This window comes from Euprymna scolopes, chromosome 46 (genome assembly GCF_053919585.1).
Source record: "Euprymna scolopes isolate OS-2025 chromosome 46, ASM5391958v1, whole genome shotgun sequence".
Classification (NCBI taxonomy): Eukaryota; Metazoa; Mollusca; class Cephalopoda; order Sepiida; family Sepiolidae; genus Euprymna; species Euprymna scolopes.
The window spans coordinates 115522297-115548705 of NC_136527.1; the positions used below are offsets into that span (position 1 = coordinate 115522297).

General features: G+C 29.2%; 1 protein-coding gene across 1 annotated transcript; it reads right to left on the reverse strand.

Moving 5' to 3' along the window:
* Positions 1–251: 251 nt before the first annotated feature.
* LOC145270417 (uncharacterized) lies at positions 252–25743 on the reverse strand. Its single transcript, XM_080126058.1, has 2 exons — positions 25417–25743; positions 252–6115 (listed from the first exon to the last, which is right to left on the reverse strand). The coding sequence occupies exon 2, from the start codon at positions 3716–3718 to the stop codon at positions 1916–1918; it is 1803 nt and encodes a 600-aa protein (XP_079982184.1). The 5' UTR covers positions 3719–6115; positions 25417–25743; the 3' UTR covers positions 252–1915.
* Positions 25744–26409: the final 666 nt, after the last annotated feature.

The window sequence follows — 26409 nt, forward strand, 5'->3', positions numbered from 1 at the left end:
ACCTAACAATTTACTGGACAAGTTTAAAAAGAATAAAAAACTTGTACTTACACCTAAAAGAATATGATGTCTATAAAAAAAACGTGACTGAAAAACAAGTCTTAAAAAACTTGTACTTACACCTAGAAGAATATGATGTCTATAAATAAATAAAAACTTGACTGAACAGCAAGTTTTAAAAACAAGTCTAAAAAAAATCTGTATTTACACCTAACAATTTACGGTTAAAAAAGTAAGGCATTCATCTTGTCTTGATGAAAAAGAAAACAAATTTATTGATAAAAATTTGGAAAAAAACATGATTAAAATAAATGTTAAAACACTCAGTAATTTTAAGATAGGTTTTTGCTATTTTTTGCATTTCCCCTCGGTTTGTTTGTTATGATATGATATTGTGTCTGTTACAACGCTCAGCTGAAACTGATGATTCTGGTCTCACCCAATCCATGCTTGACAGGAATTCCTGAGAATTCGGGCCAAATTATGCAAGCGTGCCTTCATATCGTTTTGTTTTTATGGAGATGGTGCATCATAGAATATGTGTTTGTTTCACGTTCATGATCACCAACTTGTTTCACATTCAGGATAAACTTGTAAGGACCTTTTGAATGGCGGGTATCACAAACTTGTAGTCGTGTGTGTTTGTTTCACATTTCCGGTCATCAACTTGTAGTGGTACTCTTTTGCCACCACAAATAAAATAAAAATAAAATAAAACATGTGAAAGTAACGGTGTTTATTTACACATGTCTGGGTAGACAGTTTTTGCAAATTTCAAAGTTATTGAGACTGTTATTTTAATAAGAAAAAGCAGAGAGTGTCCTTTGTTTTTCTCGCTTATTTTTTGTGTGTAATACGATAAAGAAGGTAAATGTCCTTGCATGCGGCCGACTGTCTGCATTATTCACCATGTGCATACATGCACGTGGATGAGCGCTTCTTCTCTGTCTGTGTGTGCATGTGATAATCATGTTTTGTCATGCTGGCGAAAAAATACAGAGCATGACATGAATAGAAAAATGATTGAAGAGTGAGCATGAATTCATTTAAGTATTTCCAGGCGGTGTAAAAAAAGTTTTGAAAATTAAATCTTTTTTGAGCATGGATTGGTAGAGCCATACACTCTATTATCACGTGGTATGCTTTTAACTACGTTTGCGAAAAAAAAAAAACACAGTTTAAGTTTTGTTCCTTGCAGAATTTGCATGGGCATATTTTTTAAAGCTTTGCGCCTCTGAATTTTTTTTTTGTTTGCTCGCGTAATTGGGTTTTGCTTAAATTATTTGTTATTTTTAGAACAAGAAGTGGATGAATTTTTAGGGGTGTTTAACCGCACAAGTTACAACACCATCTTGAAAGTCAGTCGAGTGTCTAGAAAATAAATTTTACATTCGTCGAGTACAAAAAAAACGGAAAACTCATGAAACAAATAATTACCCAGAGAAAAATTATGGCTCGTTTTAAAAATGGTAGACACATACATACTGAGTAATTACTTGATTACTTTATATCCATTGATTAGCTTGTAATGCAAATATATTAAATCAGAAGTAAATTGCTGGCAAAGACATAATATATTATACTTTATTAAACATCATCGTTTAACCAGTAAATGATATTTTGTAAGAACACCAGAGAAAAAGTATTGTTCATTTTAAAAAAGGTAGACACATACATACTGATTAATTACTTACTTTATATTCGTTGATTAGCTTGTAATGCAAATATATTAAATCAGAAAAGTAAATTATTTGCAAAGACATAATTATAATGTTTTTCTTTCATATGTAAATACGAATATCATTTAAAGTTAACTTTTGTCTAAATGTGATTTGTCTCTTTTTTTTTCTTCCTTTGAAGATTGTAATGCCGGGTATGGGGCAGCCAAACCAGCTGCAAACATTGCCCTGCTTTTTTATTGAAACCAGCCGACAGCTCTTTTTAGTATCCTCGCTGTTCCCTTAAGTGCAATTGTCTGAATCTCTTTTGCACTTGGTTCACCAGGAATATTAGTTAGGTAGGACTTCAGGTTCTTCTTCATAAGTCCTGTGGCACCTATGATAACTGGTATGATCGATATCCCCTTTAGGTTCCAGTTTCTTTTCATATCATACATGAGACCTTGGTATTTGGTCTGTTTCTCTCTTTCAGCTCTGTTAAGACCGCCATCATTAGGAACACTCACTTCAATCAAGGTTGCAACTCTCTCTGACTTATTCCATATAACTATGTCAGGTTTCACAGCAGCATTTTCAAGGTAGGTGGCTGTAGGGATTACATGGTCGTAATGTATGGTATATAAATCATTTCCAACTGTTTTTTCAGGTTGATGTTCCCAGGACTTGCTGCTACATTGGATGTTTAATTTTTTACAGATGATCCAGTGGAGGTACTTGCATACTCCATCATGTCTCGCTGTATAGTAGCCGTCCCCTAGAAGAACTTTGCAACTTGATATCAGATGACCAACACTTTCCAATTCTGTGTGGCAGAATCTGCATTTATTGTCATTACTGATCCCTGCCATCTTCTTGAATGCATTAGTCATCAATCCCTGGTCTTGGGCAGCCATTATGACCCTTTCCTTATCATGGTGGAGGGATCCTCTTTTGAGCCAGTCCAAAGAACCTTCTTTATCTATGTATTCCCGAGAAAGTTCCCCCAGAAAATACTTTGCACGCTGATGTTTCCATTTTTTAAGGTTCCTCTGTTGAAAGGTCTCGGTATATTTCTGCCGGCTCTTTCTTGCTATTTCTGTGGCACACTTGTTTGGTGTTTCGTCCTCATCTGAGAGACAACTTTGACCAAAATGTTTGGCCAGCTGGGTGACTGATGTTGTTCTGCTGGCTCTTGTCTCTTGATGTTCATATACTATTGAGAGGGTGTCATTCTGGGAGCTTCTCAGATACTGACCGGTGCTCACAATAGTTGCCCTATGTTGATGATTAATCTCTGAGAGTCCCAGACCTCCTTCTCCCCTGGGCACATACAGCCTTGGTAGACACTGATTTCTATATATTATTTTATGAAGCGTTAGTAGCTTCCGTGTCTTTACATCTAGCCGGTTGATGTATTTTTGTGGCCAGTCAATGATACCAAAGCTGTATGTTATTACTGGCATAGCAAACTGGTTTATGGCAGTAATTTTATTTTTATTGGTGAGCTGGGTTTTGCATATTTTCCTCCCCCGGCGTACATATTCTTTACTAATCTTCTCCCTCATCTTGGCATGTTGTATGTTCTCGTTTTCCTCAATGCCAAGGTACTTGTAAGGCTCATGCTCTTCTAGATCCCTGATGTCGATGTTTTCATTAAGCTGCATATTTTCTGTGTGGGTCTTCTTCCCAGCTCTGAGTGTACATTTGGCACATTTATCCAGGCCAAACTTCATTCCGATGTCACTGGAAAATGTGTGTACTACCTGCAGAAGGTGGTGCAGATCGGTGTCAGAGCTAGCATACAACTTAAGGTCATCCATGAAAAGCAGATGGTTTATTCTCTTGCTTGGATCTCGATGGCATCCCTGACTCAAGTTGTAGGCGCTCTCGTTTTTACTCAGGAGCTTGCTTAGTGGGTCTATTGCCATACAGAAGAGTAAGGGAGATAAGCTATCACCTTGGAATATTCCCCTTTTGATTTTTACTTCAGGGATGATGGTTTTTCCTCCATTGTGATTTAATGATATTGTAGTTTTCCACATCTGAAGGTGAGCAGCCATTGTTTTTTAATTACCAGGTGGACTTTGTATAACTCAAGGCACTGAAGTAGCCATGAGTGTGGCACACTGTCAAATGCCTTCTGGTAATCAATCCATGCCATGCTCAGGTTTTTGTGTCTCTTCCCACAGTCTTCTAGGACGGTCTTGTTGATTAATAGCTTAATTAATTAATTTGTCTCCTGTATGTGTTTGCATATGTCGCAACATATGTGCCTTCTGTGAAAAAAAAGAACCACATTCTATACAAGAATATGGTTTCTCTCCTGTATGTGTTCGCATATGTCGCAACAAAGATGACTTCATTGAAAAAGAAGAACCACATACCTCACAAGAATGTGTTTTTTCACCTGTATGTGTTCGCATATGATTCACCAAATGTGAATGAAATCTAAAAGAAGAACCACATACTTCACAAGAATGTGGTTTGTCTCCTGTATGTGTAAACAAATGTTGCATTAAAGATGACTTTCGTGCAAAAGAAGAACCACATACTTCACAAGAATGTGGTTTGTCTCCTGTATGTGTTTGCATATGTCGCAACAAATATGACTTCTCTGTAAAAGAAGAACTACATACTTCACAAGAATGTGGTTTGTCTCCTGTATGTGTTCGCATATGTCACAACAAAGATGACTTCTCTGTAAAAGAAGAACCACATACTTCACAAGAATATGGTTTCTCTCCTGTATGTGTTCGCATATGTCGAAACAAATATGACTTTCGTGTAAAAGAACCACATACTTCACAAGAATGTGGGTTTTCACCTGTATGTGTTCGCATATAGTTCACCAAATGTGAATTACATCTAAAAGAAGAACCACAAACTTCACAAGAATGTGGTTTGTCTCCTGTGTGTTTTCGCATATGTCGCAATAAATGTGACTTCTGTGTAAAAGAATACTCACATATTTCACAAGAATGTGGTTTTTCTCCTGTATGTGTAAACATATGTCGCAATAAAGTTGTCTTATGTGAAAAAGAAGAACCACATACTTCACAACAATGTGGCTTTTCTCCCGTATGTATTAACATATGTTGCAACAAATGTGGTTTCTGTGTGAAAGAAGAACCACATACTTCACAAGAATGTGGTTTTTCTCCTGTATGTGTTCGTATATGGTTTAACAAATGTGAATTACATCTAAAAGAACCACATATTTCACAAGAATGCGGTTTGTCTCTTTTTTTTTTCATTTTTCTTAAACATTTTCTTCTAGGGGATGGGACATCCAACCAGATGTCTGACATTTACCCCTATTTTAGTGAGTCCAACCAAGAGATCTTTTCAGGATTCTAGCCGTCCCTTTCAGTGCAATCGTTTGTATTTCACTTGCACTTGGTTCACCGGGTATGCTTGCTATGTACTTTTTAAAGTTCTTTTTCATAAGCCCAGTTGCTCCTATGATGACTGGTATGATTGAAACGTCTTTTAATTTCCAATTTCGTTTCATATCATACATAAGTCCTTGATACTTTGTAATCTTTTCCCTCTCAACTCTGTTAAGCCCTGTATCATTGGGTACACTGACCTCTATTACGGTCGCTTTTTTGTTAGCTCTGTCCCAAATCACTATATCTGGTTTAACAGCTGCGTTTTCTAGATATGTAGCAGTAGGGATTATGTAGTCATAGTGAATTGTGTAGTTGTCATTCCCAACTGTTCATTCGGGTATATGTTCCCAGGATTTTTTACTACACTGAATGTTGAGTTTCTTACATATCTTCCAGTGAAGGTATTTGCAAACTCCGTTATGGCGATCTGTATAATAACCATCTCCAAGTAGGACTTTGCAACCAGAAATCAGGTGGCCCACACTCTCGATGGGAAAAAACACAATTAAATAAAATTATTAATCTATAGTACGTGTTCGAATGTTCCACCATAAAAATGAGTTTTTACTAATAAAAACCACCTACATTTATTGCAGATTTTTTTAATTTGTTTTCCCTTTGTTTCTATTTTACTTAAGCGTTGGTCTTTGATTCACTAGATTTTTAAAGAAATAATTTTCTTGTTTCGCCTTAGACTTTAAGTTTTCTTTTATTATAAACGTATGATTTTTTTGCATAGTTATTTTTATGCATTTTTCCGATTTTTAGTTTATTTTGCAAAAACCAAAGCAACTGTTAAACATTCACATATTTTCACCTTTGTTAGTAAACTATGTTTTCATTTTATCAACTCGAATTTGTACTGATTTTAGTTTTAGTGAATGTTTATTCTGTTGAGATAATAAAATTTGTATTTTTCTTAAACATTATCGATGTAGAATTTATTTGCATTTTTTATTTTCCATGCATTTTTTTTCCAAATATGTTATGAGTTTCTTACATCATCAACGGAAAATGAAGATCCATTCTTATCAAATAATTGATTTCTGTTGATTGCTGCAAACTCTGAAAATATAAAATAAATATATGAAATAGATTTCATGTGATATTATTTAATTTTTTAAACATATACTTATAAAAATGTGAACAAATTAGTTATTGTTAAAAAAAACAAAATATAATTAGTATTTCTTCTGTAATATTTCTTTGTAAACAAAATGGATTTACAATTCTGAATTTTGGAGATGAGTTATGAATGCTTGTGTTATTTTGATTAATCGGGCTATTATTCTTATCTTTGTGTTATTAGCACAACATTTCGGTCGCTATACCCTTCTTCAGGTGTTGAAAGCATGATACTTTTTCTCTACTAAGAAACAATGGGTTGGCTCTGCATTACAGGAATTTTAACTGTGGATTCGAGCGTGGGTGTGTAAATAATACAAAATGTTCAAACAATATAATTAGTGCTTTTCCATGTAATATTTTGTTTGTAAAAACAAAAATATAATTAGTACTTCTACATACAAGACTTGTTTGTAAACAACATATAATGATTACTTCTTAATGAAATATTTGTGTGTAAACAAAATGAATTTACAATTTTGAATATTTGTGATGAGATGTGAATGCTTGTGTTATTTTGATTAATCAGACGCTTATCTTGGGTGTTTAAGCACAACGTAAGTAAAAGATAAATTATATTTGCTAAAGTAAAAGATTAATTATATTTGCTAAAGTAAAAGATTAATTATATTTGCTAAAGTAAAATATAAATTATATTTCCTAACGTAAAAGATTAATTATATTTGCTAAAGTAAGAGATTAATTATATTTGCTAAAGTAAAAGATTAATTATATTTGTTAACGTAAAAGATTAATTATATTTGCTGAAGTAAAAGATTAATAATATTCGCTAAAGTAAAAGATTAATTATATTTGTTAAAGTAAAAGATAAATTATATTTGCTAAAGTAAAAGATTAATTATATTTGTTAAAGTAAAAGATAAATTATATTTGCTAAAGTAAAAGATTAATTATATTTGCTAAAGTAAAAGATTAATTATATTTGTTAAAGTAAAAGATTAATTATATTTGTTAACGTAAAATATTAATTATATTTGCTAAAGTAAAAGATTAATAATATTTGCTAAAGTAAAAGATTAATTATATTTGTTAAAGTAAAAGATTAATAATATTTGTTAAAGTAAAAGATTAATTATATTTGCTAAAGTAAAAGATTAATTATATTTGTTAAAGTAAAAGATTAATTATATTTGCTAAAGTAAAACATTAATTATATTTGCTAAAGTAAAAGATTAATTATATTTGCTAAAGTAAAAGATTAATTATATTTGCTAAAGTAAAAGATTAATAATATTTGTTAAAGTAAAAGATTAATAATATTTGCTAAAGTAAAAGATTAATTATATTTGCTAAAGTAAAAGATTAATAATATTTGTTAAAGTAAAAGATTAATTATATTTGCTAAAGTAAAAGATTAATTATATTTGTTAAAGTAAAAAATTATTATATTTGCTAAAGTAAAAGATTAATTATATTTGCTAAAGTAAAAGATTAATTATATTTGTTAAAGTAAAAGATTAATTATATTTGCTAAAGTAAAAGATTAATAATATTTGTTAAAGTAAAAGATTAATAATATTTGCTAAAGTAAAAGAGTAATTATATTTCTTAAGTAAAAGATTAATTATATTTGCTAAAGTAAAACATTAATTATATTTGCTACAGTAAAAGATTAATTATATTTGCTAAAGTAAAAGATTAATTATATTTGCTAAAGTAAAAGATTAATTATATTTGCTAAAGTAAAAGATTAATTATATTTGCTAAAGTAAAAGATTAATAATATTTGCTAAAGTAAAAGATTAATTATATTTGCTAAACTAAAAGAGTAATAATATTTGCTAAAGTAAAAGATTAATTATATTTGCTAAAGTAAAACATTAATTATATTTGCTAAAGTAAAAGATTAATAATATTTTCTACAGTAAAAGATTAATAATATTTTCTACAGTAAAAGATTAATTATATTTGCTAAAGTAAAAGATTAATAATATTTGCTAAAGTAAAAGATTAATTATATTTGCTAAACTAAAAGAGTAATTATATTTGCTAAAGTAAAAGATTAATTATATTTGCTAAAGTAAAACATTAATTATATTTGCTGCAGTAAAAGATTAATAATATTTTCTACAGTAAAAGATTAATAATATTTTCTACAGTAAAAGATTAATTATATTTGCTAAAGTAAAAGATTAATAATATTTGCTAAAGTAAAAGATTAATTATATTTGCTAAACTAAAAGAGTAATTATATTTCTTAAGTAAAAGATTAATTATATTTGCTAAAGTAAAACATTAATTATATTTGCTACAGTAAAAGATTAATTATATTTTCTACAGTAAAAGATTAATAATATTTTCTACAGTAAAAGATTAATTATATTTGCTAAAGTAAAAGATTAATAATATTTGTTAAAGTAAAAGAGTAATTATATTTGCTAAAGTAAAAGATTAATTATCTCTATATAAATAAAATGAACTCATATTTTCACGTCTGATTTTGACCTTAATAGGATTAAAAATCAAGATATTTCATGCAAATATAATATGCACAAACGGCAGAACAATATCTGAGGTGTGTTATAGGCTTATTATTTCTCAAATTCCTCGATAATCTTAGATTTCTATACTTTTTCTGCTGAGAAGTCACGGCCAAAATCGGTTAAGATCAATGGAAGTGGTAAAATATTTTCTCTCTAATAAATTTCTCCTCCCCCTGCCACCACTTAACACTGTTTGGGGATCGTTCACAAGGAACAGTTGAGAAGAGAACACCGGTTTGACTTCGTAGCTCTTTCATGTGAAGTTATTTAAAGTATCTAAACTAAGCTGTGGCGTAGTGGTTAGCGTGCTGGACAATTCACATTATATTTTCACGTTCTTGCCGACCTACCGTCGTCGTTTTTTTTTTTTTTTCCTAAACAACTGGAATGGACTTTTCTTGGTGGCCGAACTGTTAACGTTGCAGATTTTTTTTTTTTCACACGTTATTTTCCTACTTTTACTCATGACTCCGGGTTTGATCCTTCCTACTTACCTACCATAACATTTTTTAAAACTTCCCCCCCCCTGTCCCGGAAACAAACACGCGGGCAACGCCGGGTACCCCTGCTAGTAGAGAATAAAAACAAAAAGTTATATTTCAACATTCATGATGTTGGTCATCTATAATCTATTCCTTTAATTCAGTTGACTTATACAATTCTTGACAGTATCTGTTTCGTAGCGCAAAATCAATTACTTAATTATTATATCAATCAGTGAATCTATTACGCCCTTAACTCATCAGAAGAAATAGCAAAAATCTATCCGTCAAACGGAATTGAAATGTGATTTGACATGGTAAAAATCCGAAAATTGGAAGAGAAGCTGCAGATACCTTTATATTTTTCCATTACGCCATATTGAATTTTTATCAAACTATATATATATATATATATATATATATATATATATATATACTAGACCACCCGTGACCCGTTGGGTCAGTACGTTATATTAGCTATGGAATTCATGTATGAGCGTGACACTTGTGGCATAAAGAAAATAGTTTTTTTTTACATAACAGAAGCATTTCTATGAAAGTATATTAAAATGAAAAAAGAATATAGATAGATTTCTATGAGTCGTTCTGTTTATTATAATTGTTATTTTTTTTTAAATTACAGTTACTGAATTATAAGTGGTTGGTCATACTTATAGGTAAATATGCACTGAACAGGTATCATAATCCTTATTATAGTTAAATTCAAATTTTGATATATCATCTTTTAAATGAAATTGTTAGTTGAAAGTACAGAATAATAAAAAAAACACTCTCCACATGTTAATAATGGCTTTTTAAATAGAAAATGAAAATAAAATGTAACTTTTTTCATTTAATTTAAGCAAACATTCAGTACCCATTGTGTAAAATATTTAATTTGTATGTTAATAATAAGGTCAATAAAATTAAGACAATTCTTTTCTATTTACATTTTTTGTACAATTAATTTTTTTTAAAGAAAACTTTTGTTATCCTTTTGCTTAATTGAGACTTCTTATCAGGTTCTAACTCTCTTATATCCAGATTAATTATATTAATCAATTTATTTTATTGAATATGTATCGCTGAAAAGCATGGGTGCTTAAGCACTTATTGTACAGAAAATAAATATTGTATTCATATGCTAATAATAAGGTCACTAAAACTAAGACAATACTTTTCTATTTACAACATTTTTTGTACAATTTGAGTGTTTTAAAAACACTTTTATGTTTTCCTTTCGCTTAACTCTACTGAGTGCAACATATAGTTGACCATGTTGAAAGACAGGTTTGTCTAGATAAACTAAAACTTTATGTAAGGTCTGTCCTTGAGCGTATGAATAGTCATAGCAAATGCTAATTGTATAGGAAACTGGACTCTGGCAAACGGAATATTGTCACCTTCAGATAAGACCATTTTCAATCTTGGAATTAAAACGATTTCTCCTTCAAACTGTGATGCAATAATTTTAGCAACAATCAAATTATTATACAGCTCCTCTATTATTAGTCTTGTACCATTACATAAGCGTGGTGGATCAATATTCCTCATACATATGATTGGAGCTCCTTTCTTGAGTTCAAGTTTATGTGGAGGTAATCCTGATAACTCTATCGAATCAAGAAATTCTGTTGGGTAATGTGTAGCTTCTGTTCCTTCAAGAACAGAATTAAATGACAAATATTCTTTGACTTGTCCAGGAAATTTTTCAATACAATTATGATTTATTGCTCTAACTGTATCATTAAATGGTACTAATATGCAATTTTCCGCAAACATTTCTAGATTGTCAAACGAAGGATAAATGTATTCAATGCATTGGTCAACATTATCTGCACGGATTATCAAATCTTCAGGCAGTTCAATCTCACCATTTTCATTTTTTTCAAGTTTGTCTTCACCAATCTTTATAATAAATTTAGAGTATTCATCATCATCATCTTGAACTCTCATGTTTTGTTTTAAATAAAATTTATTAAATTTACGCCACAAAAACGACTCTTTGATGCAAGCATTGTAAATGTCAGCATCATTTCCTCTTTTTATGACTGGTAGTAGTTGCCTGAAGTCACCACTGCACACCGTCAATATCCCTCCGAATGTTTCATTGTTTCCACATATATCCTTGAGAGTCCTATCGAACGTCTCTAAACTCTCCCTTCTTATCATTGGACATTCGTCCCAAATAATAAGTTTTGCTGCCCTTATCAAGTTGGCTGTTTCTGATTGTTTATCAAAATTACAAACATCATTTTCTCTTACATTGAGAGGAAGCTTGAATCTGGAATGAGCAGTGCGACCACCAGGCATCAATGTTGCAGCAATACCTGATGATGCTACAGCCAGTGCAATTTGTCCTCAGCTCCTTACTTTTGAAAGAAGAAGTTTTATTAAGGTCTTTCCTGTGCCTCCTGGAGCATCGATGAAAATCAATGAAGAAGAGTCTGTGTTTAAGCAACTGCATATAAAGTTGTAGATGATCGATTGTTCGTCATTTAATAAATGTTGATGTGTCTTTACATATGTCATTTGCTCTGCTATATTGTAACTTTGCTCATCCATTATGGCTCTATTTATGTGAATCACATTAGGTAAATTCTGAGGCAAAGGCAATCCAAAATCTTGCAGTGATTTGTCAGCAGCACAAAGTTTATCATTTATGTACCTCAACGTGTTGTTGATGGCATTTTTATTGACCATGTTCTGATTGTTGACTTGGATTTGCATTGCATTGTAGTAATCCATTGCCATGGAGTTGGAAAATCTTTCCCACAACTCAAGAGGATTTGAACATTCTGTGTTTAAAAGTATCACAATGAACAGATCCCTTATCGCTCTTGGCATTCTCGTTTTATCTGCATCCTCCATTGTTTGTATCCAGTGGTTGTCATGAAGCAGTAATCCTCTTTCTTTGCAAGCAGTTTTAAATAATGGACATATATGACCTGCTACAGTTCGCAGAGATTCAAAAGAATTAGGTCCTTTTACATGGTGAAGTAGTAGCCGCAAAAAGTACAATTCACCACTATTTGGTGAGACTGTGTACATACGACCAAGAATATTTGCTTCAAAAACTCCTGGGTGGTCAACTATTCTTCTACCCATTTTTCTTCTTTGCCATTTCTTATTTTGCCACACATAGTATTTTGGGACATCCGAGTAATAGAGTGTTCTGGCAAATTCATCATTCTGGCAAATATACACGTAACTATTTCTCGCGTACGTAACGAAAACAGAGGGAGTAGGAGTGTTGAAATCTATGAGAGTGAAAGTGAGAGGTGTTTTCTTTCACCGCCGCTGCTTCTATTAATAATGAGTGTTGTTTTTCTTGTTTGTTTACTTTTGTTTTTTAAAAGGGAGAAGTTTTTTTGAAACTGCGACAGACTTTACGAAGTTGAATGTTTTTAGCCGTTAAAAAAAAAAAAACTACGGTTGATTTTATAAAATTATTTATTTATAATGACATGAATTAAAGATTTCTCGCGTACGTAACGAAAACAGAGGGAGTAGGAGTGTTGAAATCTATTAGAGGGAAAGTGAGAGGTGTTTTCTTTCACCGCCGCTGCTTCTATTAATAATGAGTGTTGTTTTTCTTGTTTGTTTACTTTTGTTTTTTAAAAGGGAGAAGTTTTTTTGAAACTGCGACAGACTTTACGAAGTTGAATGTTTTTAGCCGTTAAAAAAAAGCAAAAAACTATTTGATCAAATTAAATGAAATTGTTTGTATTAAAAGCGATATAAAAATTCCGGAATTGGAATAACGGATTGAAGACGTTGCTATTTACGCATGCGCAACCGGATGTTGAAAACCGGAAATCTGATTGCAAACATACAAGATCCATAGAGTTTTAGTATTATATAGATATATATAGCTGGTTGACGGACAACTTATATATTACTTTAAAGAAAATAGCAGACAAAACCCAAGGGACGCTTTTCATCAACAGACTCATCAGGAGTTAATCGTTGATCATAGAAAAATAAATAAATAAAACATCTCGGAAGAACAGTCTAAATGGGGTGTGCGTGTAAATTTTTCCGAGGAAAGGGGGGAAATTCAATACAAAATTCGCTCTTTAATGACAAATACATAATCTGCACGAATTAAAATATATAAAAGCATATTTTATAATAGGGCAAAGCTGGGCGCTCCTCGCTAGTATTGATAAAGTAAAATATTTTAATATTTGCTTAAAATATTTTGATAATATTTGCTACAGTAAAAGATTAATCATATTTGCTAAAGTAAAAGATTAATAATATTTGCTAAAGTAAAAGATTAATAATATTTGCTAAAGTAAAAGATTAATAATATTTGCTAAAGTAAAAGATTAATTATATGTGCTAAAGTAAAAGATTAATAATATTTGCTAAAGTAAAAGATTAATAATATTTGCTAAAGTAAAAGATTAATAATATTTGATAAAGTAAAAGATTAATTATATTTGATAAAGTAAAAGATTAATTATATGTGCTAAAGTAAAAGATTAATAATATTTGCTAAAGTAAAAGATTAATAATATTTGCTAAAGTAAAAGATTAATTATATTTGCTAAAGTAAAAGATTAATTATATTTGCTAAAGTAAAAGATTAATTATATTTGTTAAAGTAAAAGATTAATTATATTTGCTAAAGAAAAAGATTAATTATATTTGCTAAAGTAAAAGATTAATAATATTTGTTAAAGTAAAAGATTAATAATATTTGCTAAAGTAAAAGATTAATAATATTTGCTAAAGTAAAAGATTAATAATATTTGCTAAAGTAAAAGATTAATTTTATTTGCTAAAGTAAAAGATTAATTATATTTGCTAAAGTAAAAGATTAATTATATTTGCTACAGTAAAAGATTAATTATATTTGCTAAAGTAAAAGATTAATTATATTTGCTAAAGTAAAAGATTAATTATATTTGCTAAAGTAAAAGATTAATTATATTTGCTAAAGATAAAGATTAATTATATTTGTTAAAGTAAAAGATTAATTATATTTGCTAAAGTAAAAGATTAATTATATTTGCTAAAGTAAAAGATTAATTATATTTGCTAAAGTAAAAGATTAATTATATTTGCTAAAGATAAAGATTAATTATATTTGTTAAAGTAAAAGATTAATTATATTTGTTAAAGTAAAATATTAATTATATTTGCTAAAGTAAAAGATTAATTATATTTGCTAAAGTAAAGGATTAATTATATTTGCTAAAGTAAAATATTAATTATATTTGCTAAAGTAAAAATTTTTTAAATAAATTGTCTAAAGTAAAAAATTAATTATTTTTGCTAAAGTAAAAGATTAATACATATTTGCTAAAGTAAAAAATTGTTTAATTATATTTGCTAAAGTAAAAAAAAATTATTATATTTGTTAAAGCAAAATATTAATTTTATTTGCCAAAATAAAAAATGCTTAATTATATTTGCTAAAGCAGAAAATGTTTGATTATATTCCTAAAATAAATTTATTTAATTATATTTGCTAAAGTAAAATGTTTTAAATTATATTTACTAAAAGTAAATTTTTAAATTATATTTGCTAAAGTAAATTTTTTTATTATATTTTAAAAAGTAAAATTTTTTAATGATATTTACTAAAATAAAAAAAATTAATTATATTTCCTAAAGTGAAAAATTTTAAATCATATTTGCTAAAGTCAAAACGTTTTTAATTATAATTGCTAAAGTAAAAAATTTAAAATTATACTTGCTAAAGTTAAAATATTTTAGTTATATTGGCTAAAGTAAAAAATTTTAATTATATTTTCAAAAGTAAAAAGTGTTAATTTTATTTGCTAAAGTAAAGAATAAATTATATTTGCCGAAGTAAAACAATTTTACATTATATTTGTTAAAGTAATATTTTTTGTATTATATTTGCTAAAGTAAAATTTTGAATTATATTTACTAAAGTAAAACGTTTTTAATTATATTTGGTAAAGTAAAATATTTTAATTATATTTGCCAAAGTAAAATTTTTAAAATTATATTTGCTAAAGCAATAAATTTCTAATCATATTGTGCTAAAGTATAAGAGTAATTAGATGTGCTAAAGTAAATGTTTTTAAATTATCTTTGCTAAAGTAAAAGTTTATATTTTATTTGCTTAAGTTAAAGATTAATTATATTTGCTAAAGTAATTTTTTTATTACATTTACTAAAAAAAGAGTAATTATATTTTCTAAAGTAAAATGGTTTTAATTATATTTGCTAAAGTAAATTTTTTTTAAATTATATTTGCTAAATCGAAAAATTTTAATTATATTTGCAAAAGGAAAAGACTAATTCTATTTGTCAAAGTAAAAAATGTTTAATAATCTTTGTTGAGTAAAAATATTTTAATTATATTTGCGAAAATAATTTTTTTATAGTACTTGCTAAAGTAAAATATTAATTATATTAGCGAAAGTAAAATCTTTTAATTATATTTGCAAAAGTAAAAGATTTATATTATATTTTTTAAGTGAAAAATGTTTAATCATATGTACTAAAGTAAAAATTTTTAATTATATTTGCCAAAGTTAAAATATTTTTAATTATATTTGCTAAGGTAAAAAAATTTTAATTATATTTGCTAAAGGAAAAATTTTTTATTATATTTTCTAAAGTAAATTTTTTAAATTATATTTGCTTAAGTAAAACATTTAAAATTATATTTGCTAAAGTAAAAGATTAATTCTATTTGTTAAAGTAAAAAATGTTTAATTATATTTGCTAAAGTAAAAGATTTATTACATTTGCTAAAGTAAAATGTTTTTAAATGTATTTGCTAAAGTAAATTTTTTTATTATATTTGCTAAAGTAATAAATTCTTTAATTATAGTTGCTAAAAGTATAAGATTAATTATACTTGCTAAAGTAACAAATGTTTAATGTATTTGCTAAAGTAAAATATTTTAATTATATTTGCTAAAGGAAATGTTTTTTAATTATATTTGCTGAAGTAAAAAACTTTTAATTACATTTGCTAAAAAGAAAAATTAATTATATTTTCTAAAGTAAAGGATTTTTAATTCTATTTGCTAAATAAAAATATTTGATTTTATTTGCTAAAGTAAAAGATTAGTTCTATTTGCTAAAGTAAAAAATTGTTTAATTATATTTGCTAAAGTAAAATTGTTTATAGTATTTGCTAAAGTAAATGATTAATTATATTTGCTAAAGTAAAAAATGTGTAATTATATTTGCTAAAGTAAAGTGTTTATAGTGTTTGCTAAAGTAAATGATTAATTATATTTGCTAAAGTAAAAAGTGTTTAATTATATTTGCTAAAGCAGAAAAAGTTTAATTATATTACTAAAATATTTTTGTAATTATATTTGCTAAAGTAAAATTTTTTTAATTATATTTGCTAAAGTAAATTTTTTAAAATTATATTTACCAAAAGTAAGTTTTTAATTAGATTTGCTAAAGTAAAAGATTAAATATATTTGCTGAAGTAAAAAAATTTTTATTATATTTTCTAAAGTAAAGTTTTTTAATTATATTTGCAAAAGGAAATTTTTTAATGATTTTTACTAAAGTAAAAAAAAATAATTATATTTCCTAAAATAAAAATTTGTAAATTATATTTGCTAAAGTAAAACATTTTTAATCATATTTGCTAAAGTATAAGAGTAATTAGATTTTCTAAAGTAAAATTTTTAAAATTATATTTGCTAAAGTAAAAATTTACATTATATTTGCTTAAGTAAAAGATTAATTATATTTGCTAAAGTAATTTTTTAAATTATATTTGCTAAAGTAAAAATTTTTTAATTATATTTGCTAAAAATATTAATTATCTATATATATAAAAGCGAAAATGTACGTATGTATGCTTTTCCTCGATGTCCACAAAAGGCTTCTTTCAGAGAAGTGTTCGCTCGCTTTACAACTTCTTAAGACTTTTTATATCATCTATAAATTGTAATATCTCACACTTTACCATGAAGCTTGCCTGTCTATTTAATTTTATTTACTTCCAACCGTTAATTATTCCACATTTCCCGCATCGGCACACGTTATATTTGGTTTTCGGTATAAACAAAAAGCGAAACTCGACTCTAATTACTGGCCAAAAGCCAGACTGGCCTGCGCGCACTCCGGGGCCTGGGCGACAAGATCAAGGTGTAGTATCTGTTCCGACAGATACTGCAAGCAAAGACCAGATGTGGGGGCAACCCCACATGCCTGACCTTTAACCAGCTCCCATCTCCCACCTCTCGGGAGCTGGTCCCCTTTTTCCCTTCCCCCTCCCTCCACTCTTCACATTAAAAATCGGCCTTGTGCCTAATTTGCTTGGTGGGAGAGCAAATAAATACCTACTGGCCAAAAGCCAGTGGTCTCTAGAGAGTTAAGTAACGTTTGGTCAATGTTGACTTCGTCATATCAGATGGTAGCTTTCATTTCGAAACGAGATGCTCCCCCTAATAAACAGGGTGCGGGTTTTTAAAAACAAACAATTCGATTTATTGACCTCATTAAAAACTGTCCCGCACAAAATGCTAACTGCTAAATACCTATCGCCATCACGTCAATCAAAAACGCGCACCTGTTTTTTTTTCACACTTTACTATTTTCCAACTGCGCCTCAAGGCTTCATTTTTTTTTTTTTTTTCACGGGCATCTTTTTTTTTTCACATTTCGGGTTTTTTTAACACCCACTTACAAACACCCAGGCAACGCCGGGTACCCCTCGCTAGTATTTTCTAAAGTAATTTTTTTTAATTATATTTGCTAAATTGAAAAATTTTAATCATATTTGCTAAAGAAAAAGATTAATTCTATTTGGTAAAGTCAAAAGTGTTAAATTATATTTGTTGAGTAAAAATTTTTTAATTATATTTGCGAAAATAACATTTTTTTTTATAGTACTTGCTAAAGTAAAAGATTAATTATATTTGAGAAAGTAATTTTTTTTAAATTATATTTGCAAAAGTAAAAAGGTTTATATTATATTTGCAAAAGTAAAAAGGTTTATATTATATTTGCAAAAGTAAAAAGGTTTATATATTTGCAAAAGTAAAAAGGTTTATATTATATTTGCAAAAGTAAAAAGGTTTATATTATATTTGCAAAAGTAAAAAGGTTTATATTATTATTGCAAAAGTAAAAAGGTTTATAATATATTTGCTAAAGTGGAAAATGTTTAATCATATTTGCTAAAGTAAAAATTTTGGATAAGTTTGCTTTGTGCTTTAACTTATTTGGAAGCGTTAAATAAACTTTTGAAAATTCATACCAAGTTTTATGTTAAAATTAGAAAAATTGGCTAATATAAAACAGCCATCTAGGAAGTCTCGATAATCATTTAAAAATCAATAATTAAACAAAATACTGGTAGGAAACCACCAAATAAATGTCACAATCACAATTTTTTCACAGTATCTTTAATTTATTAAATTGTTAAGAACAATTACAGAATAGTTAAAGCACATAGGATATAATCTATAACCCTTATCCCTGAGTGGCTTCCGGGCCTTGATAAGTGTTGATCTCTGTGTAAAAAAAAATCCCCATCGAAATAAAAAAAGCATAAGAAAGCAAAACTGATATGAGCTCCAATCTCTTCCCTTTCCAACAACAACAAAAAAAAAAAATACAGATATTATTAATTACAATCTATTAGCAACAAAAAAATATTACTAACTGGTCATGAAGTGGGTGCTCATTTTACGTTAAATTTATATAGGAATATTGTGATAATTAAATTGATTGACTTACCGAGGGTGGCTCGGTGGGAAGGGAAAGACACTCATGGCTGTGAACGGCCAGGCCTCGTGTTTGTTAATGAAGAAAATTGGATGTCTATTCCTTATAGCTTAAATAGACATTCCAGTCTCGTTTCAATCTCGCTGAACGAGAGATTGAGACTATAAAAAGAGTCACCTTTGTAGGTTGTTGTTGTTGTAGTTTGTTATTGTCGTTGTTAGAGATCTATCAGACCGGTACGACAACTGTTAACAGCGCATTATATTTACAAGAATACGTTTGCTTGTAAGCAACGAGGTAATTTTTCGTTGCAAGCTAAACGCCTTTTCTCCCCCCCCCCACTCGTCGGTAGGAAATATCGACAATATATTACCCATCTTAAAAACTTAAATATTTATTAGTTTGGTATTTGTTTTGCAGATATTTTAAAGCTGTTGGCACGTAGTGGCCAAAATAAAGTCAATTTTTGTTAAGGATTAAAATAGGCTGAGTTAGATTGTAACGTTTTACAACTATATTTTTTTTTATATTAAGTTTTTTCTAGTTGGTGAGGTTATATTTTCTCTCTTATAAATTCCTCCTCCCCCTGCCACCACTTAACACCGTTTGGGGATCGTTCACAAGGAACAGTTGAGAAGAGAACACCGGTTTGGCTTCGTAGTTCTTTCATGTGAAGTTATTTAAAATCACTAAACTAAGCTGCAGTGCTCTGTGGCGTAGTGGTTAGCGTTCTGGACAATTCACATTATATTTTCACGTTCGCGCCGACCTACCGTAGTCGTTTTTTTTTGTTTTTCTTTTTCCTAAACAACTGGAATGGACTTTTCTTGGTGGCCGAACTGTTAACGTTGCAGATGTTTGGGTTTTTTTTTTTTTCACACTTTATTTTCCTACTTTTACTCATGACTCCGGGTTTGATCCTTCCTACTTACCTACCATAACATTTTTTAAAACTCCCCCCCCGTCCCGGAAACAAACACTCGGGCAACGCCGGGTACCCCCGCGAGTTTTAAAATAAAACGGTAAAACTTGCCGAGAATGCTGTTTTACTGTTGTCATAAAAATGGAACGGAAATTTAAGTTTCGTTCTGTTTAAATCTTTTTTTCTTTTTAAATCGAAAGAATAACATTCAACAATCGTATTTCGGGTAGGCTTACAACGAATAAACACCCACAATCTCCCATGGTAAGAACGGCTTTCGGAATAGACACCCCCAACTTTGTCAGCATACCAGAAAACCTTGATATATTGAATGTGAAAACGATGAGTTCGACGTAAAACGGAACCAAATTAAAATTTCCGTTCCATTTTTAAAACACCCGTAAAACAGCATTCGCCGCAAGTTTTACCATAAAACACTATATTCTTATCCAACAAAGTAATTTGCCATTGAGAGCATTAACAAACCCAAAATGTTTTTATAGAACTCAGTAACTCACTAGTAGTAGTAGTCGCGTAACTTGTGTGTAAATAAACACTAGAACTAGAAACGAAAGGCAATAGATGTATTTTGTTTTCGTTTTTTTGTACTACTAAATGAGGAATCAGGTTTAAACGAATATGTGTAACTTTAAATGGTAATGTTGAGACACAGCGGCCTTCAAGGAAAATTGTTAACGAGTTTGAATTTTATGTAAAAACTGAAACGAAATTAAAAACAAATGAAAGTTTTGTGTATTTTTTCTTTTAATTCATTAAAAAAAAATTATTCATAAAAAAATTGTGCAAATTTAAAAATTGCAGTATAATTTTACTTTAGATAGGAACGTATATCCAAACGAATAACTGAATACTCAAAGAAAATTATTTTAATACAAAACTATTCCTGTGTCCAGTATTATGAAATACGAAACGAAAAGTTTGTTAAAAGGAATACGAAACAACCACAAGATACTGGAATTATGAAAATGGCTAGAATGAGTCCCACAAGTCTTGTAAAAGACGATTATGACAATGATTTCATGCGGTCGAAATAACATTATCCCAACTTGTCATGAATTTGTCTGATAATTTCGGAATGATACAATGGATTGCCAAGCATCGGTTGATTGCCAATTCTTGGAGGTGTGGAATTTGTCATTTACCATGCGCATTAAACCGTTATTCGCAGTCAATTGATGGTTGGAGATGGAAATGTTCAAAAGATGGATTTCGTCGTTCAATACGAAAAGGTTCGTGTTTAGAGCGGAGCAAACTTTCCTTACGAACAATTATCATTATAATTTATATGTGGAGTCAGGATTTTCCGCAATGTGTAATTTCAAAAGAGACTGGTGTAAGCCGAGCCGGCATCGTCGATTGGTGTACTTTTTAAAAAGAGACATGTGCTCAATTTATAGAGAAAACCCCTACAGACTTTGAGGACATATCAGAGGATGATGAAAATCCGATAAAAGTTGATATTGATGAAGATGAATCTATTAATCGCAAATACCACCGTGGACAGTGGCGAAAAGGAGCCAAAAATATCTGGCGAGAAAGAGTGGGGGGGGGTAATAAATTCGGCGAAATTTTGTGTTCCATTGCTGATATTTATTGTGTTTAAGAATTTTGTTGAATAGAAAAGATATTTTTTTTCTCGTTTAATTTTTGTAAATAGATTTTGTGTTCCATTGCTGATATTTATTGTGTTTAAAATTTAAAAAATATATAAGATTTGTTTTGAAATCTCGTTGCATTGTGAAATGATTAAGTTTTGGTTTCGTAATTCACTTCAAGGTTTTATGATACATTATTTATAATACACCTATGTAAACGGCGGAAATTGATACATTTGATGTAAACGAAACGGAAGTCACTAAGTATGAAACGAAATACGAAACCATATAAAAGTACTTTATTTGAAGAAATTAACACTTCTTCACTTATGAAATAATAAAGTAAAATAATAAAAGGTGCCACAACACTCTCACCGCCCCTCCAAATGTAAACAGAATTTTTGTGAAGTATTAAACTGTTCTGCTCAGTTAATGCTGGTGCGTTACTTATGGAAAGACGGTTAATTAAACTGCAGGAGCACCTGTTAAAAACTATACAAGTTCTATAATTGAGGACACCCCTCCTCAAAAAGAACGAAAAACAAAAGTATGATTTTGTAAACCGTTCATGTAAACGTACTGAGAGCGTTATTAGCGTCCTAAATTATGAGATTAAAACTTAAACGAATCTCTTAGTAAAAGAGTTTTCTCCCATAGAACAATGACAAATTGTAAAACAGCGTCAAAATATTTCTATATGGTTTCGTATTTCGTTTCCTGCTTAGTGACTTCCGTTCCGCATTTACACCACTGTATCCATTTCCGCCATCTTATTTTCAGGAACGTAATTGCTAGAGATAGCCACAATTCTAACAGTACCCCTTAAAAAAAAAGCAATGCCTATTGCCTCGTATAATGCATATAACACGTATTGTAGGGGACGTTTATGATAATGATTTAATACGGAGTGAACAATTGACATTAGTCCAGCTTATAACGATGCTGTCCGACACTTTGCAAATGATTAAATGGTTTGCCAAACGGCGTTTATTAGCCAATTCTTGCGTGTGTGAAACCTGTCATTTACCATGCCGACTGCACCGGTATTCAAGGGCCAAGGATGGTTGGCGATGGTCTTGTCGACAAGACGGATTTACCTGTTCAATACGAAAGAAATCTTTCTTTGAAGGAAGCAAGCTTTTCTTAACGAAAATTACCACGATTATTTTTATGTGGAGTAAGGATTCGGCGCAAAATTACATCGCAGAAGAGACGTGTATTAGTCCAACTTCCGTAGGTGATTGGTGTAATTATCTGAGGGAGATTTGTTCGAAATTTATAGAGAAAAACCATAGACTTGAACATATCAGAAGATGATAAAAATCCGATAAAAGTTGAGATTGGAGAAGATAAATCCAATCATCGCATATACCATCGTGGACAATGGCTAAAAGGAGCCGAAACCTATGTGGCGAGAAAGAGTGGGGGATAATACATTCGGCGAGATTTTGTGTTCCATTGCTGATATTTATTGTGTTTAAGAATTCTGTTGAATAGAAAAGATTTTTTTTTTCTCGTTTAATTTTTGTAAATAGATTTTGCTTTGTTGTAAAAAAAATTTTTTTTTCTATATTTATCCCTTAAATTTTCAGTACGCGTCCACTCCTGCATCTGCGTTGTGTGAAAATTCGAAATGAGTCTTACTAAAAAGGCAAAAATCTAATCATGGAGATATTTTGAAATTGTGATATGCATTGAATATTTTAATTTGAGAGTAATAAACTTTAACTCTTGTTTTACGTACCGTAGCTTTTTATAAATAAATTCGTCATTAGTGTAAATCTAACATTCCCAGGAAAATTGTTTTGATTCTAGCTTAGTTCCGTAGTTATAACAAAGCCTACCCGCCCCTTACTGAAACAATCCAAAGTTTGATAGCAAACCTAAAAAGTAAATAAATTTATAACAAATTTAATATATATTTTTATACAGTGTAACTTGGATATGAGAGACCAAAAAAAAAAAAAAAACGGATATCAGAGAGACTTTTCTAGTCCTAAATTAGAGTCTGTGTTGTACAGTGTAAGCCACATATAAGAAACCCCCGGATATAAGAGAGCTGTAGTCATTAAATAAAAATTTAAAAAAAAATTCCCTGCTAATATGAAAATTAAGTCCATTATCAACGATAATCAACAGAAAAAAGAATAAAACGTAAAAATGAATTATTTTTACGGCTGGGGAAAGCTCTTTCAGGTCCGCCTGGCACCTTGCTTTGTTTGCTATCAGACTTTGAATTATTTCAGTATTTAGTTTTCTTTTAACTTATCCTAGTAGGTAGAAGAATATCTCTCCTTTAGTAACAATTTGTGAATTATCGCCAGTCACGTGAATGAACGTCATCTATCCGAAAGTGAGGTATCAATTTAACGTTATAATTTAAAAAAAAATGATCTCGACGTAAAAAATCATGATTTTTCTTTTGTTTTTAATATTTTTTTGTAACCTGAAAGTTAGGTCTGTAATCGATAATGATTCCCAGAAAAAAATTAAGAAAAACTGAAAACTAAATCATTTACAGGAAGGGAACTAGCTCCTTTAGCTCCGTCGAATGGGTTTCTAAATTTGCTTGGGAATATTAAACTGCACAAGTGCTAAAAATTTTTTAATTCAAATTTATAAGAGTGTTTCGTTTCTTTTTCGTTGCAAGCTAAACGCCTTTTCTTCCCCCCCCCCACTCGTCGGTAGGAAATATCGACAATATATTACCCATCTTAAAAACTTAAATATTTATTAGTTTGGTATTCGTTTTGCAGATATTTTAAAGTTGTTGGCACGTAGTGGCCAAAATAAAGTCAATTTTTGTTAAGGATTAAAATAGGCTGAGTTAGATTGTAACGTTTTACAACTATATTTTTTTTTCATATAAAGTTTTTTTTTAGTTGGTGATGGCCAATGAATGTGTTTTATGTAAATTTGTAAAAGAAAGTGATCAACCAAATAAATGTCACAATGAGAATTTTCACGGTATCTTTTGTTTATTAAATTGTTATGTGAAAGTCCAGAATAGTTAACAATACATAGGATCTAATCGCTCCAACAAAAAAGTTGCAGATATTATTGACTGCTAACTGGTCATGAAGTGGGTGCTCATTTTACGTTAAATTTATATAGGAAAGTGATTACCCACTTTAAAAACTTAAATATTTATTAGTATTGTATTCGTGTTGCGTTGACAACTATTTTTTTTTCTATATTAAGCTTTTTCTAGTTTATGTAAATTTGTAAAAGTGATCCCCATGCTAAAATTTTAAATATTGGAGAAAACATTAAAAATCCAAAGGGATTCGCCAGCGAAAAAAAATATATTTTGATAAATATTAAATTTCAGATAAAATAATATAATTTTAGGAGATTTTTGGTCGATAGAGTCGATAGATCGATTTTTTTTCTTTTTAAAATTATGTCGTTTTAAGCAAAAACATTGTTACATACTTAACTAAAATTTCGAAAATAGTAATATTTTTAAAATGACGAAAATTCAATAAGCGGAAAGTTATTTATAGGAAAAGTAACTTTTTCGATAAGTTTGGTAAAATTGCATTTTTCTTAGTGACAGACTTTTTTTTACTATACAGGAATTCAATAAACTAAGTTTGGTAAAGTTGCATAAAGTAAAATTGCATTTTTAATGACAATTTTTTTTTTTTTTTTACTAAAAACACAATAACAATAATAGTTGTTTTCGTAAGTTTTTCATAATTTTCATTGGATTGCAATAAAAATGTTTAGAATGTTTAAAATTATTTTGGTGAAAGTGTACTAGGGGACCACCCGAAGATGATTAATGCACGGTTGCCGCACTGATTGTTCAATCTGCAAAGGGTGTTTATTCCGAAAGCTGTTCTTAACATGGGGAGGTTGGGGGTGTTTATTCCGAAGGGCATTTTCTCATTTTCAACCTCCTCGTAATCAACTTTTTAAAGGTAAATCTTCAGGTGCACTTTCACCATTATTTTAAAAGTTATTGAATTTTTAAATTGTTAATAAGTAAAAAAAAAAAAAAAAATGCAAAAAAACTTACCTTTCAATTCCATACGAAAAAAAAAATCGGGATGAATTCGTTTTTTTTCTTTTGTGTTCAAAACAAAATTTGTTTTGTTTTTTATGATTTCTTTAGTAAATTGATACAACTTTTGTTTTGCGTGTTCAATTCATTAAGAAATAAAATATATGAAAATATAAAAGAATCAAAATTAAAAGATGAAAAACACGATTTAAACATGAAATTATTTAAAAAGAAAATCAACTGCTTAGGACCAATGGATTCAGGTCATCATAAGACGGTGTAATCATTATTTTGTTCCTCGTGTAAAAATGTCCGTCCATTACTTGAATGTGCCGAATTGTTTATTAGTTAAGTGTGCCGAATTGTTTTTCTATGAAATTGAGATTATTTTTGTCAATACTTAAGGTTTGTTGCAATTCATTTTTTGACATTTATTTTCATAAATACAATTTGTTAAAAAAACTTTTAAAATATAAATAATATGAAGATTTATTTTGTAAAATTCATTTTTTTTAAATAAAATTTAAGGTTTATTTCGATTTTTGTTGTAAAATTATTATTTTTAATTATATAATTTGTTAAAAAATTAAAAAAATTATTTTATAAACAATTTATTATAAAATAAAAACAAATACGAAATGAGGTGTGTTTTCTAAGATTGAGCATTTCATTATTATTTGAATATTAGTCGAATTACTGTTAACATCCAAGATGAGAACAGTAGTCCGAAGGATATTGTTAAAATTAAAAAAAAACACCTTTTGTATATGTTATTTAAAATAAATAAAAAATGTTTATTATTTTTTAAAAAATCTATTTAAAATGTTTACTTTTGAAAGAAAGCTCTGCTTATTTAAAACTGTTAACTTCTGAAATACCGATATTATTGTTTACGTATAATATTTGTTTACGTTTAATATGAGCATAATTTGTATTATTCGGAGGAAATGTCCTAAATTAGCTTCGCTAAGAATTTCCAATTTTAGGAAGGGCAGATAACTCTGTCCT

Coding starts and splice junctions, on each gene's coding strand:
- LOC145270417 (XM_080126058.1), bottom strand. CDS start 3,718: ATGGCTGCTCACCTTCAGATGTGGAAAACTACAATATCATTAAATCAC.